Source organism: Neltuma alba, unplaced genomic scaffold (assembly GCF_004799145.2).
Source record: "Neltuma alba isolate B1F8T4 unplaced genomic scaffold, ASM479914v2 tig00012937_pilon, whole genome shotgun sequence".
NCBI classification, from domain to species: Eukaryota; Viridiplantae; Streptophyta; class Magnoliopsida; order Fabales; family Fabaceae; genus Neltuma; species Neltuma alba.
This window is the reverse complement of record NW_021637303.1, coordinates 222,284-237,379: the sequence shown is the minus strand read 5'-3', so window position 1 is coordinate 237,379 and position 15,096 is coordinate 222,284. Positions and strand designations below refer to the sequence as shown.

The 15,096-nt window shown below is 37.2% G+C and overlaps 2 protein-coding genes, 1 non-coding gene and 1 pseudogene across 4 annotated transcripts; 3 read left to right on the top strand and 1 right to left on the bottom strand.

Annotated features, from left to right (window-relative positions):
• Positions 1 to 17: 17 nt before the first annotated feature.
• Positions 18 to 1,012, top strand: LOC114732780 (polyubiquitin 11-like; annotated as a pseudogene).
• Positions 1,013 to 1,521: 509 nt separating this feature from the next.
• TRNAP-AGG (transfer RNA proline (anticodon AGG)) lies at positions 1,522 to 1,593 on the bottom strand. The gene has a single exon. It is a non-coding gene; the product is annotated as a tRNA-Pro (tRNA).
• Positions 1,594 to 1,984: 391 nt separating this feature from the next.
• Positions 1,985 to 4,485, top strand: LOC114732778 (uncharacterized). 2 transcript variants are annotated; one of them, XM_028920114.1, is made up of 3 exons: positions 1,985 to 2,424; positions 3,186 to 3,256; positions 3,381 to 4,485. In XM_028920114.1, the coding sequence occupies exons 1-3, from the start codon at positions 2,367 to 2,369 to the stop codon at positions 3,909 to 3,911; spliced, it is 660 nt and encodes a 219-aa protein (XP_028775947.1). In that variant the 5' UTR covers positions 1,985 to 2,366; the 3' UTR covers positions 3,912 to 4,485. The 2 variants fall into 2 exon arrangements, with proteins under 2 accessions (XP_028775947.1, XP_028775946.1); XM_028920113.1 differs by lacking the exon at positions 1,985 to 2,424 and having other exon boundaries at positions 2,540 to 3,256.
• Positions 4,486 to 10,874: 6,389 nt separating this feature from the next.
• Positions 10,875 to 13,487, top strand: LOC114732777 (L-type lectin-domain containing receptor kinase VIII.1-like). Its single transcript, XM_028920111.1, has one exon. It carries the CDS (start codon positions 11,071 to 11,073, stop codon positions 13,201 to 13,203), a length of 2,133 nt encoding a protein of 710 aa, XP_028775944.1. The 5' UTR covers positions 10,875 to 11,070; the 3' UTR covers positions 13,204 to 13,487.
• The last annotated feature ends 1,609 nt before the right edge of the window (positions 13,488 to 15,096 follow it).

Below are 15,096 nucleotides of genomic sequence, written 5' to 3'. Positions count from 1 at the left end.
GCCCAAATTAGTTTTCTATCTTCACCATCTGAGCTTGGGTCCTTGGATCTTCGGGAGGTCGCCCATGTTTTCTCATATAAAGTCTCTCTCGTCCAATTTTCTAATCACTGACAAATATCTCCATCTGTTTCTGATCTTGTTTTGTTTATCGACAATTCATCAGAGCGAATATGCAGATATTTGTGAAAAGCCCTAACTGGAAAGTGGAAAGACAAGTCACCTTGGAGGTGGAAAGCTCCGACACCATTGATAATGTCAGGGCTAAGATACAGGATAAAGAGGGGATTCCCCCTGACCAGCAGAGGCTTATCTTCGCCGGCAAGCAACTCGAGGACCGTTGCACTCTTGCCGATTACAATATCCAGAAGGAGTCATTCACCTGGTTCTCGGCCTGAGGGGAGGCATGCTAATCTTCGTGAAAACCCTTACTGGCACGACCATCACCCTCGAGGTAGAAAGCTCTGACACTATCGATAACGTCAAAGCCAAGACACAGGACAAGGAAGGGATCCCTCCCGATCAACAACGTTTGATCTTCGCCGGTATGCAATTGGAGGACGGCAGGACTCTTGCCGATTATAACATCCAGAAGGAATCCACTCTTCATCTGGCGCTCCGACACCGTGGAGGAGTGCAGATTTTTGTGTAGGTTCTAACCGGCAAAACCATCACCCTGGAGGTGGAGAGCTCTGACACCATAGATAATGTGAAGGCAAAATTTCAGGACATGGAGGGAATTCTGCCTGACCAACAACGTCTGATCTTCGCTGGGAAACAACTTGAGGTTGGACGCACTCTTGCTGATTATAACGTTCAGAAGGAGTCTACCCTTCACCTTGTCCTCAGGCTGCGTGGTGCGGATGTGGAATGAATGTCTTGCATCATGGTGCTGACTGCGTGTTCAAGATTTGTTTCTGGGGAGTTATTGATGTAGTTTTTGATGTTGTCTTTTGTTTGTTCTTCGTTTCTGATATTGTGGAATTCCATCGGATGTCCTTGCCTTGCCTATGAATATGTCATTCTATGATTCTATCCATTAATATATATATAATGATATGATATTATGAAACGCAGCTATTCTGGCATTTGGATGGTAATTTTATGCGGAGATTATGTTCCATTTTATGGATGCAACGGTATTTTTCTGTGCATTGCTGAGTCTGGCTTGGTTGTTGGTTGCGTTTGCTAAGTTGGTAAACTTAGTGAAATTTTGTTGATGAATTCGTCATAGGCATGATACTATTCAATGATCCTGCTTCACGCTCTGAGAGCACTCAGATTTGTTGGTTTTTTTATCTTCAACAATGAGAATGCGTGCGAGCTGAGAACTTGCTTTTAGTGGGAGACGAAAATAAAATATTCTCATAAAGTCCTTTTAAAAAAAAAAAAAATTCCCGGTGATAATGATCATTTATCACTCAAGTCTTTCCCGCCGCCTTTTATCGTTAATTGCTTTGTTGTCCCGGATAATAAAGTTAAGTTTAGGTATTTGATAAAGCAGACGAAAATAGTGTTGAAGCCGGGGCATTCCGAGAATTGAACTCGGGACCTCTCGCACCCTAAGCGAGAATCATACCACTAGACCAAATGCCCTGTTGGTGAACGGGACTTTTGGTATTTTCTTTTACCATTTTGTTTAATGGATTGCCCAGCTAACGGACTGAAATCATCCAGATCTTTGTCAATATTTTGGCGTTAAAATGGAGCGACGGACGCATCATGAAAGGAGAGGACCCAGGATTAATCGGTTTCTCTTGAAAATTTCTTTGAATCCTCGCCAATTATTATGTTTGCTTATTATCGGTTGAGCAAATCAGCAATCAATGTCATTTTACGAAGAAACCAGAAATTTTTTTTTTTATTCACTTTACTGCTCTGAGCAGGAGAACTTTGATGTCCAGAACTACGTTGAACAGTCACTTGGATAGCTATTTCAATATCTTATTGGACAACAGGTTGTGACTCCCAATTTGATCACCTCAAGCACGCAAATTTAGATGCATCAAGCCAATACCCATTTGAAAAACGACACACACAGTATTCGAATTCAATTTGATCACTTTAAGCTATATTTTTCCCTTCACAACTCGCTGATGTGAGTCCCAGTTGTTTCTTGGCTGTAGTTGCTGTACAGTATACACACACAGGCCGTCATAGGATGAATCATTGGACTGCTCGCATATGTCTCTGGACTCTCATATTCCTCAAAAGCTTCCGAACAAAATAAATTCTTCTGTAAACTTGTCTTTTTACTGCTTATTTGGTGACAACTCTTTACTTTTTGCTTTCTTACGTGTCATTGCATATTTTCGCCTCAGCCCCAGGAATCAAAATTCCCAGAACTAAAAGAGCAGCAGCAACTTTTGATGCAAAAATATATGCGGAAAAGACAACATAATAGGCACAACTTGCGGCTTTGTCCAGGTCAGTAAGCATCTGAATCCAAATCTACCAGCCAATCTCTCATCCGATTGACCTGCCGGCGAATCTGATTTTGCTGCTGTGACAACTGTAATATTTCTTCTGAATTTTAAGCTTGTGTTGTACTAGAGATTTTAGAATATTTGTTCTGTAAGTTCCAAATCCCAGATATTGCTGAGAATTGCTCTTTCCTTGCATGTGAGGGATCCGCCCAAACTTGGAGAGACGGAGCATTTTTTCTTGGCTCAGCATAGTTGGATTTATGTTGGATTTTATGCCACATGCGTGGGGAAGGTGATTTGGCCTGGGAAGCATGGGCACAAGCGTCATTTCGTCCATATAACATGCGGAGCTTAAGATCCACGTCCCATGTATGTCAAGGTTGATCACATCCACAACCAACCTTCTTTGTCTAAGGCCGTGTCCCACCCACTTGGGCAACCCATTTGATGTCACTTGCTTCTTCCTCGTTTCAATCCCCATCACCCCATCCCGTTTACCCTTCTTGCGATAACAATCAAAGTGTTAAGCGAAGCCTTGGAGACCCCAAAAAACCGATTTCTCTTTCTCAATGACCAATAATAGCAACTCTCTCAGCATTATAGAAGCAATGGAACGCCTTTGGTTTCACCAAATTGTTCTGTCCCCGCGAGAAAGCACAGCTTCAATTTCTCCCAAAACTGTCGAATCGTTTTCGTCTACATCGGAATTTCTGTCTTTCCCATCGTCCTCTGATTCCATTCTTTCTTTGCCTCCTCTGCCAGATGAAGGAAGTTCAACTCAGGAATCCCTCAAGAAACATGTCTCATCAGATTCAATCTCAGCGTCTCTGCAGGTATAGTCCAATCTCTCGAATATTATTTAGCACCTTTTACGGTTCAGGCATGCTCTCTTTGCTGTGGGATTGACCCATGACCGTGCTTCTTTTGTTCTTCGTTTGACGTTCTTAATGTTACAAGGGTGACTCAAATGATGAAGAAGGAAAGGAAGAAGGCCCCACTAGATTAATGAGTGTTTCAGGTAAAAGAGTTCGGTCACATTCATCTTTGCCGTCAACCCAAAACCGACGGGGAAAATTAAGGAAACAAGCTAAAAAGAGGCTGCAAAAGTCCATGAGCTGCAAGACGCTGGGGGAACTAGAACTCGAAGAAGTGAAGGGTTTTATGGATCTGGGCTTCGTATTCAAGAAAGAGAATATCAGCTCGCGAATGATGAGTGTAATCCCGGGCTTGCAGAGACTTGATATTCGCCCAAATGAACAGAGCACGCAAATAATTGATGCCTCAGAAACAGGGGAAAATCATACTATGAAACCAACGGAAAAGAAGAAAGACATCGAGAGACCATATCTATCGGAGGCGTGGCTGATAAAGAGACCAGATTCACCACTACTAAATATGAAGATTTCCAAGCTCCGTTCAGCTTCTGATATGAAAAAACTTCTACGATTCTGGGCCAAGGGTGTGGCCTCAGAAATCCACCATTCATGAATCGTGTTCTTTATATCTATGTATATATGTAGAGCTGCAACACTGTGGGTAGAGCAAAAAATTAAGACCCACCATCATTGTTGAACGTGAAGTCATGGTCGCTGTAATAAAACAAGTGTATGGGGAAATCAAAGTTGAGAGAGAAACTAGACAATGGGGGTGTAAATGCTGGTTGTAGGAATGTTGTTGGAGGGATGAAAATAGGAAGCGAAATGAGCAGAGAAGTTACCATGTTGGATTAATGGAGGAACTGGGAGGGAAGTGGGAAAGGGGTAAGAGCGACAGAGAGAGAAGAGAGTGATCAAAGAAGAGGATAAGCATGGGTTTGTCGAGCAGGGTGGGCCTTCAGCGACACACAACGAGGTATTGCCTCATGAGACAGCTCCATCCTCTACTTGTCTTGTAGTACGATTGCGTATCATCATTCATTACTTGTGATTCGTGTGTGCGGTTTATTTGTTGGCAAATGTAACAATAATGACTTTGTCTGCAGTCTGGACCCGCCCACGACATGCTGTTTATATTCATTTCACTTCTTAATTTCAATAAAATATGTATATTTATCCATCTAGCATGACACGTGTGTCACTCGTTGGGTAGAATCTTAAAAAAAATGTCACATTGTTCATAACTTGAATTTATAAGAAAAATTACAACTCAGTTCTTAATTCTCTTATCGAAGACAATTCTATTTGAGATAAAGTTGGATACTAAATATAAATACTTTTTTTTAATAAAAATATAAATTTTGGGGTTATCCTGTTGTGATAAATTAATTCTTTTCACTAAATTCGACCTCCCTGGTAATTCGGAACTCATGACTACGTTGTTTCCTGTTGTTGGGTTGGCTTGATTAGGTATAGTTCGTTGGTCCTCCCATTTTAAAAATGAAGTGGCAGGTGCTATGGCAAAGGAGGGGATATCTAAATCTTGTATTTTAGATACCTGTCCGCGGCAATCGAAGCATTTGGGCCTCACTTGAGAGTTTGGGATTTACTCCCCCTTAGTTTTTATTTGATGTTTTAGGCTGTAAGCCTTCATCTGTATCAAAAAAAAGAAAAAAGAAAATGAAGACTGGGCCAAGCTAGGTCAACCCCAAGTCGGAAGCTCTGCCACTCTTGGGCATCACTTTATACTTGGGCCATGCCTAGTTTCCTTTCGTCCTTTTATGTTTTTGGAGTCCTAAAATGAGTTCCGACGTGCCGTTCTGGCCGAAACACACAGAATGGAAGAATCAATATATGGGCCCCAACATGTATTTTTCCCATCCGAGTATTACCTTCATTCATAAATCATAATAGCCTCCCTTGCGCTTCTGGACTTTTCTAAATATTTTATTACTTGTTTCCTTCACTGCCCCTCTGAACATCAACGTATTTCTATCAAACCAGGTTGCTGCCATAAGTGTCGGACACCATGTTTAATTCACTTCTGATGCCTTTTTCTTATAAAACGGCGAGGGGACTAGCTGCTCAATAATTACTGATCATTTTAATTTTACATTCCTCCGCTTCTAAATATAAGATCTCTTTTATAGTGTAAATTTATTTCGCAGTATAATTTACACTATAAAATAGGCCTTATATTTAGGACCGAAAGAGTAATATATATATTGATAAGATGAGAATGGCTCGATATAATAATTTTTTACTGATCATAACCCCCTTCTTATCACGAAAGATGCGTAAGAGATAGTCATTACAAAAAGAAGAAAACAAAATCCAGGAGCTAAAACTCTCATGATTTTTAGCTGGAATCCATTTAAGCATACTAAACATTAAACAAACCAGATACAAAAGAATAGGCGGTGTCAATCCTGTTTTTATATATTTCGGTGTTGTGAGAGATCAGCTGAACTTCGATTTCCCAGAAATAAATCAACCGTAATAGCCAACAGCTTTTAAGAAGAACGTTGGACTACAAGCTTGTGTCGCAGCAAGACGCTTAGGCTCCATGAATTTAATTTAACAGTATTTGTGTCTCCAAAAAAATGTCATAAAAAAATGAGTTATAAATTCAATTTAAATTATTACAAGTCCAAAAATCTCAATAATTACAAGTTTTTGGGTTATTTGTAAACCCCAATAATAGCACTATACATTTGATTCTTAATATCACAATTAACTAACTAATTTGAGCTAATTAAAGTAGTTTGTTAAGTTAGTTACTTGTAATAAATAGGTATTGTCTTTCTTAAAATGCTCTTATTAATAATGTGTTTTAGCTAGAACTACGATGTGATAAAAAATTTAACATGTGTAACTACTATAAAAATTATCTTAAAAAATAGATAAATATAAGAGACAAAATAAATTTAGATTTTATATTTGTGACTAAATTAAAAATTAAACCAGTTTTTATATTAAATATCTAGTATATATATTGTCTAGATAAGATCCAAGTTTGAAACTGACATATAAAACATTGGCTGCAATTGCGACCTCGTCTTTTGCATGGGTGCATTTGTCTTTAGCGTTGCCACAGTTAAGTGACCATTCTGTTTTCTTTTGGTCTATTTAGGGTATGTTTGGATTAGTGTTAGACAAAATTGACTTCTAGCTCAACTGATTTATTTTTATAATTAAAGTTAGAATAAAAATTAGTTAGGGTATGTTTTGATAGGTATTTTTAAAAAGTCAGTTAAAAAAATTGAAAATTATTTGGATAATTAATAAAAAAGTTAGTTTAGTTCTAAAATGATTAAAAACGATATAAACTTTGTTGAATAGTAGCGTTTGAAATTTTATGTTTTTAATGTGATAATAGTTTAAAAAATACGTAAAATTATTATGATAAAATATAAATAGTTTATTTGTGAAATTATAAAATAAAAATATTTGTTATGAAGAAAAATTTGAAAACACGTTGTAGATAATTAATTAAATATACATAATGGACAAACAAGAATATAAATTAAAATTATTTGATCTGAATAAAAGCTTATTATGCTAACGAAGGAAATGAGATAGAGGGAAAAATGTGAGTAAATTTGGGATGCTCATTTTTAATAATCACCTTTTGAAGCTGCAGTTTGAACAATCAGATTTTTCTGTGTTAAGTTCAACTGATATTGAAAGCCAGAAGTTAGTTGGAAAAGTTAGCCTAACCAAACAACAGTTTTTATCTAACTCAGTTTGTAACCTCGATTTTACAGATTTTAAGACACTTTTACAGTCTCTAACTGCAATTCAAAGATTTAGAGGAGGCAAGTTTCATAAGTTGGCGTTACAAGGGAAAAAACAAAAAACAAAGCAATCATTTGGAGGTGTCAAAGCTGGAGTGTGATGATAATGATGCATAAATATAATAGCACCGTTCTGCGTTCCTTACGGACAAATTCTTCGTACGTGTTATTATGTCATTAGCTAGCTTTAATGCTGTCAAATAAATAAAATAATAATAATGTATCCATCCCTCTACCATTTAAAAGCAAACAATTTTATTTAATTATGATTCATGTTCTTTAAGTCTATTCTATCCACTGCACTAGCTACAGGGCTAAATTACACGAGTATTTTATTTTATTTTTGAGCCACACGCAACCAATTCTTAGTCTTTAAACATGGAGAAATGCCCTCTCTAGAGCTCTATCTAAATTTGCGAATTTGTACAGATAATAAGCTTGTTTGGAATAATTTATAAATGATTTTTTAATTATAATTTATGGAATACGAGTTAAATATATGAGAGAAATTTTATCTCAATTATATAAAATGTGCTTATAAGTAATTTTAATTATGATGGTAAATAGGGCTAATTTCTCTTCATTAATTTGTTCGTTGTTTTGCTGACATGACAAGGATGTGTTATACTCCTCCGGTCCTTATTATAAGACCCAATTTGACTTTTTATTTGGTCCTAATTATAAGACCCAATCCATTTTGTCTCTTATATTTATGCATTTTTTTCCAAGATAATCTTTTTAATAATGATAGTTTTAGCCAATATACTTAATTAGCAAGGATATTTTAGGAATGACAACACTTATTTATTATAAATAACCAATTTAGCTTACTTCCTTAATCTCCTCAAATAAGTCAATTGGGTCTTATAATTAGGACCGGAGGAGTATATATATATATATATATTCCTTCTAATTCCTTTGTAAACGTTAATTGGTTTGATTGGGGAAAGTACTGAATCAGGAAAGCGACTGAGGGTGGAGGGATAATTGAGGAAGATTTGGATGGAGAGACGTTTCATGTCATACGTGACGGCGTATTTAGTACTGTTGCCGTAATTTACACACACAATAACTCCGCAACACAAGTGTGTTCGGTAATGTGTGTTTGTGTTTGGGGAGTATGACGAGTGAGAAAGGAATAGCAAATCCTATGAATTACCTTAATTGGTGTGTATGCCCACAACTGAGACTGACACCAACGTACGCTCAAACAAAAACAGTCGCCCATTTCATTTGCATCCCGCTACCCTCCCTGCTCCCTGTGGGGGCCTTGGGACTTCATGCCACCAGGCCCGCGTTCCACCTCGGCTTTCCACTACCCCTTATTCTTAATACTCTTTCTGTCCTTAATATAAGACTCATTTAACTAATTTGATTAGATTAAGGAAGTTAGGTAAGTTAGTTAATTATAAAAAAAGTGACACATTTTTCCTAAAACACCATAATCATCTTTCTTAATACCCCCTCTCCCTTTTCTACTTAATTATGGTTGAGGAAGTATCCATAGGGGTAATTTAGAGAAAATTGATAAATATGAGAAATGGGTCTTATATTTAGGACCAAAACTAATTCAAGAATTGGGTCCTATATTAAGGACCGGAGGAGTACTATTTTTCAATTTTTAATATAATATCTTATTTAATTTTTATTTTAATTCTAATTATAATACTTTAATCTATTTTGTCTCATATATTTTTTAAGATAGTTCATCTAATAATAGAAGTTATAGCCAATAGACTCGATTAATAATGATATTTTAGAAAATACCACCTATGTATTAAAATAACTAACTTAACTTATTTTTTTTAATTTTTTTAAATTAGTCAACTAGCTCTTATAATTAGGACTAGAGGTACTATTATTTTTCCGTCTTTAATATATAAGATTTAATTTAATTTTTATTTTGATCTTGAATGCTCTTCCAGTTTTTAATATAAGATCTATTTAATTAATTTGATTAGATTAAGGAAATTAAGTAAGTTAATTAATTATAAGAAATATGACATGTTTTTTCTAAAATATCATAATAATCTTTCTTAATATCCTTCTTTCCTCACTTGATTATAGTTGAGGGAGTATCTATAGGAGTAATTTAAAATTTTTTTAATAAATATAAGAAATAAGTTTTATATTTAGGACCAAAATTAACTTAATAATTAGTTCCTATATTAAGGACTCGAGGAGTATAAGACTCGGATTTATTTTGTTTTTCATATTTATTTATTTTTTCAAGATAGTCTTTTTAATAATGGTAGTTTCAGCCAATAAACTTGATTAGTAAGGATATTTTAGGAAAAACATCTATTTATTACAAATAACTAACTTAACTTATTTTCTCAATCTACTCAAATTAATCAACTAACTCTTATATTTAGGACCGAAGGTAGTATAAGAGCTTGTTTGACATTTAACTTGATCCTAAATATAAGACCCTAATCCGTTTTGTTTTTTGTATTTATTATTTTTTCAAAGTAGTCTTTGTAGTAACTATAAATGTTAAATGTTCTATCAAATAGTAGTTCTAGTTACAATACATATGATTAGTAGGGTATTTTGAAAAAAAAAACACCTATCTATTACAAATAACAAACTTAACAAATTTTTTTAGTAAGAAATAGAATGTTGTTAATTTCTAATTAAACCAGCATATTTTCATATATTTCTGTGTGTGTCATCAAGTGTGATTTCACTCTGGGCCTCCATCTTTATTCTTCCTTTTTTTTTTTTTATCATCTTAAGATTACACATCATATATCTAGGAAAAAAATTGTTCTCCCTCTTCATGGCCCTCAAGCATAATTTTAACATTATGCAGCCACAAGGCCAGAAGTCGCTGACTCTTAATTCATGTTTCGTCTCTCATCACGTGCTGCCGTTCTTGGAGCTGCCCTTCAATGTCCATATATTATATGATGCCTTTTTCTAATCTTGTTTTCCTTCGCAGTTCACACTCCCTTTTGCGTTCTTAAAAAGCTGTTTTGGCTAAATGATGCCTACTTTTTGAGCCAAATTATTTGTTTTCTTCGGCCGTCGTCGCGTGCGAACGCTGGAGTTAGTGGCGAATATGGACATATGGTGGCACCCTCCTCATCCCCCATGCCCCACTAAATGAACCGTGCTCCTGTCTTCCCCCCCCCCCCCCTTTTTTTAATAACTCTTCCCCCCCCCCCCCCAAATTACCGCACATACTTAAACACGACGGCAATGCATTTTTCAACTCAAGGCAAATCAAGCTGTGATTCCTTCTCCTGGGAAAAACAAAACTCTGATTTGTTATTGGTTATCTGGATAAATTTCGGGGAAAGAATTTATCAAACCTTTACGGTAATTGAAACCATATATTATTTTCATCTGCTATAATTAAAATATCATTGTTATGTTTTATTTCGAATTTAAAATTTGAGATGTGTTGAAGCATTCATCGCTGATGATGAATATGATTCTAAATGATTTCTTTTTTTTTTGGGGGGGGCCAATGAGGCAACGATTTTTAATGAATTTTACAGTGTGATGCATTGATATTGACAGTCTGATGGATATGCCGTGGATTAGTGGTTTCTTTTTGACATTATCAGTTTAGTGGGGCGTGATGCTTACGCGTTCTTACAACCGCGTGACGTGAGTCCTGATGCCTAGTATCTAAAAGGATGCTTTACACTTACCAAAGAGAAAAATAACAATACTAATAAAGATTTCTTTATCACCGAAAATTACCGTTGAGAGAGGACACGTGTCAGCATGATTATCCACCTGTCTTCCTTACTCTCATTTGGGATTCCGCACCCACGTCTCAGTCTTTGTTTCTTTGCTTGGGTTCGCTCCGTTCTAAGGCAAAGAATACTCGCAACTTCATCTCCCTCCCTCCCGCTCCGCCCCCTCGGTTAGCCCGTGAGCTATCCTCCTCCTCCGCAAAATATCGGCAATTCAGCCACTCTCCGCCACGGTTTCGCAATGGGATTTTAACAAAACTGAGCAATGTTGTTACTTTCCTGCGTATTCTCAACCATCGTCTTTATCCCCTTTGCATTGTTTCTCTGCTTCACCAACAGCGTCGTTACAATCGCCACCACTGAATTCGACTTTGGCACCCTGACTTTGAGCAGTCTCAAACTTCTCGGAGACGCGCACTTGGACAATGACAGTGTCAGGCTCACTAGGGATCTCGCCGTCCCCAACTCTGGTGCCGGCAGAGCTTTCTACTCTAAACCAGTCAGATTCAGGCAACCCGGCACTCACTCTCCGGCGAGTTTCAATACCTTTTTCTCCTTTTCAATTACCAATCTGAATCCATCCTCCATTGGAGGGGGGCTCGCTTTCCTAATCTCGCCGGATGCCGAGACCATCGGTGATGCCGGCGGCTTCCTTGGCCTCCTTAAAGGGGACGGCTCTTCCTCTGGTTTTCTGGCTGTCGAATTCGACACTCTGATGGATGTTGAGTTCAAGGACATTAACGGAAATCATGTGGGTCTGGACCTGAATAGTGTGGTTTCGACGCATGTTGGTGACTTGGAATCTGTTGGAATCGATCTAAAAAGTGGCGATCTTGTGAACGCATGGATCGAATATAACGGCTCAACAAGGGGCTTTAACATCTGGGTTTCGTACTCAAATCTTAGACCGAAAGATCCCTTACTCTCATTCGATCTTGATCTGGATCAGTACGTAAATGACTTGATGTATGTGGGTTTCTCTGGCTCTACGCAGGGGAGTACAGAGGTCCACAGCTTAGAGTGGTGGAGCTTTAGCTCTTCCTTTGACTCCAATTTGCCTTCTGGATCAGGTTCATCTGCTCCGCCGCCGCCTCCAACTCTAAGTACGATGAACTCAACCGCTAGTTCCGTGAAGTCGCCTCCCCCTTCATTGGCTCCTGCAGCTTCAAATACTCAACCAGAGAATAGTAAATCGTCCTGTCAGAATGAGCTCTGTAAGCAAAATCCTGGAGCCGTTGCGGGAATTGTGACAGCAGGGGCCTTCGTTTTGGCTTTATTCGCCGGTGCATTCATTTGGGTGTACTCTAAAAAGGTCAAACGCGTTAAGAAGGCCGAGTCACTTGCCTCAGATATCATCAAAATGCCAAAAGAATTTAGCTACAAGGAGCTCAAATCAGCCACCAAGTGCTTCAATGCTAATAGAATAATTGGTCACGGCGCTTTTGGGACTGTGTATAAGGGTATATTGCCAGATAACGGTGATATCATTGCGGTGAAGAGATGCAGCCATAGCAGTCAAGGGAAGAACGAATTCTTATCTGAATTATCCATAATTGGGTCCCTTAGACATCGAAATCTTGTTCGTCTTCAAGGATGGTGCCACGAGAAAGGTGAAATCTTATTAGTCTATGACTTAATGCCCAATGGGAGTCTAGATAAAGCGCTATTCGAGGCCCGAACACCTCTACCATGGCCTCACAGGCTTAAAATTCTATTAGGCGTTGCCTCAGCCCTCGCATATTTGCATCAGGAGTGCGAAAACCAGGTAATTCACCGAGACGTGAAGACAAGTAACATAATGTTAGACGAAGGTTTCAATGCCCGCTTGGGCGATTTTGGTTTAGCTCGTCAAACAGAACACGACAAGTCGCCGGATGCCACGGTGGCGGCGGGAACAATGGGCTATCTGGCGCCGGAGTATCTCCTCACGGGTAGAGCCACAGAGAAAACTGATATATTCAGTTACGGTGCGGTAGTTCTTGAAGTGGCCTGCGGAAGAAGACCCATTGAGAAAGATGCTAACGGTGCTGGTAAAGTAGGTGCGAGCAGTAACTTGGTAGAGTGGGTGTGGAGCCTGCACAGAGAAGGGAGGTTGCTAATGGCTGCTGATGCGAGGCTGTGTGGTGAGTTCGACGAAGCAGAAATGAGGAGGGTGCTATTAGTCGGGCTGGCTTGTTCTCAACCCGACCCGTTTAACAGGCCCACGATGAGGGCCGTGGTACAGATGTTGGTAGGGGAAGCGGATGTCCCAGTTGTTCCAAGGACGAAGCCATCCACTAGTTATAGCACATCGCACCTCTTAATGAACTTGCAGGACAGTGTCTCTGACTGTAATGGCATGATCGCCGTCACTTCCTCATCTTCAGACAACAGCTTTAACGTTGCAGATGTCGTCTGACGCCAATCAACGGCCGGACCATTTTCTTTTTTATCTGTTGACTCATTAGTGTATATACATAAGTATTCATTTATTCATGCATGTAGGTAAACTGGGACACACATTTTGAAAATTAAAATGGGAGGGTACTAGAAGGGCAGGAACGAGTCTTCTTTGTGATTGGTGTGGTTTGGTTTGTAGATGCTTTAATAAGCAAAGCAGCCCTGTTGTGAAAAAAGGGGAAGAGTTCGAGGGGAAAGTTTGGTTGAAGCATGAGAGGAGGAGTAAGAGGGAGTTTTCTCCGTTCATACTTGGGCTTTGACAGAGTTGCATCACTGGTTGGGGACAGCTGAACCATGATGTTGATGTTGGAAGTTTTGTCTCTAATAATAACAATTCCATATTGCAACGGATCATAATATATGTATGTGACGATAATGTTATTAAAGTGAGGGACAATTGCGTGTGTAATTAGTTGTTAATTTAATCAGAATAATCTGGGAGCAACGTCTCTCTGGAGCAAACTTTTTGGGTTTCTGAAATGAGTGCGTCGGCTGGTGACATCCAGCTTTCACTGACTTTTCAGGTGGTAAAGCATCTTTGTTTTACATGCATGACATTGTTTCCTTTGAGAAAAACTACTGCAATAAATCGAACCAAAATGAGCGGTTTGGTACTCGCATCCCAATGCAAGTGGTTTTCTCGGGCTCCAAATTCCCCCGCCCCAAGCCCCAACGTTTCCCCCCTTTCTTTTCATTTACTAGGGGCCCAACCATCCGAAACCATGGCCTGTTTGATTTCTCATTTTTAAAATATTTTTATTTTTTAAAATTAAAATTAAAATAACTTTTTTAATAATTAATTTTCAGTTAAATTATTTGTAAAAAATGATCTGTTTTTAAAAAAAAATAACAAATAAGATTAATTTTTATATATTTCCTCATTTTTTTATTCTGTGAAATTTTTATATATTTTCATAAGGATGTCTTTAATTTACAAGTAATGCTGTTTTTCTTTTTAAATTTTCCATCTTGTCTTGTGTATGTTTATACACATTATGTTCAGATGTCAAAAATACTTTACGTCAAAATTTCGTGTTATTTTATTTCGATTATTAATTTTATAAATTATGAATACGCATATGTTTTGCTTGTTTTGCTGACTTTTCTTCAAAAAAAAGAAAAAAGAAAAAAAGGAATTTTGTCTCGTTACTTAGGGCCTGTTTGGTTTGAGGGGAGGGGAGAGGAGAGGGAGAGGTAGGGGAGGGGAGGGGAGTTTCATCCTCACGTGTTTGGTTTGATTAAAAAGGGGGAGGGGAGGGTATTTAATGATCTCTTGTTTGGTTCAAGGAGGGGAGGGGAGGGATAGAATAATCAATTTACCATTTTACCCTTATATATAGTTTATGTTTTTATTGATATATTATATAAATTAATTTACATCTTAATTTAAATTATATAATTTAATCAAAATTCAGTCTTATCATGTTAATATGTGTATTAAAAAATTGGTATAGTAATTTTTCATTCTAATTAATATAATAATATATTTAAAATAATCAAAATTAACAAATTTTATATGCTCTAAGAAAAATGAAATTTTATTTTCTTTAGGCTATCTTTTTTTCAGCTTTAAAATATATTTAATAAATAATATATTTATAAAAACAATTAATTTTATAATATTATAATTTTTATTTAAATAATTTTTATTTTTAAATAATTTTTAAAATATTTTTAATTATAATAATGTATATTTTTTATTTTTTTACTTAGGATAATTATTTTTTATTGAAAAAATATTATAATAATTATTTTATGGGTAGAAGTGGAATATTAAAAAAATCATAAGGGCATAATAGTCCAAAATTTTGGCTCCCCTCCAAAAACCCCCAATTGGAGGGGAGCCAAAATG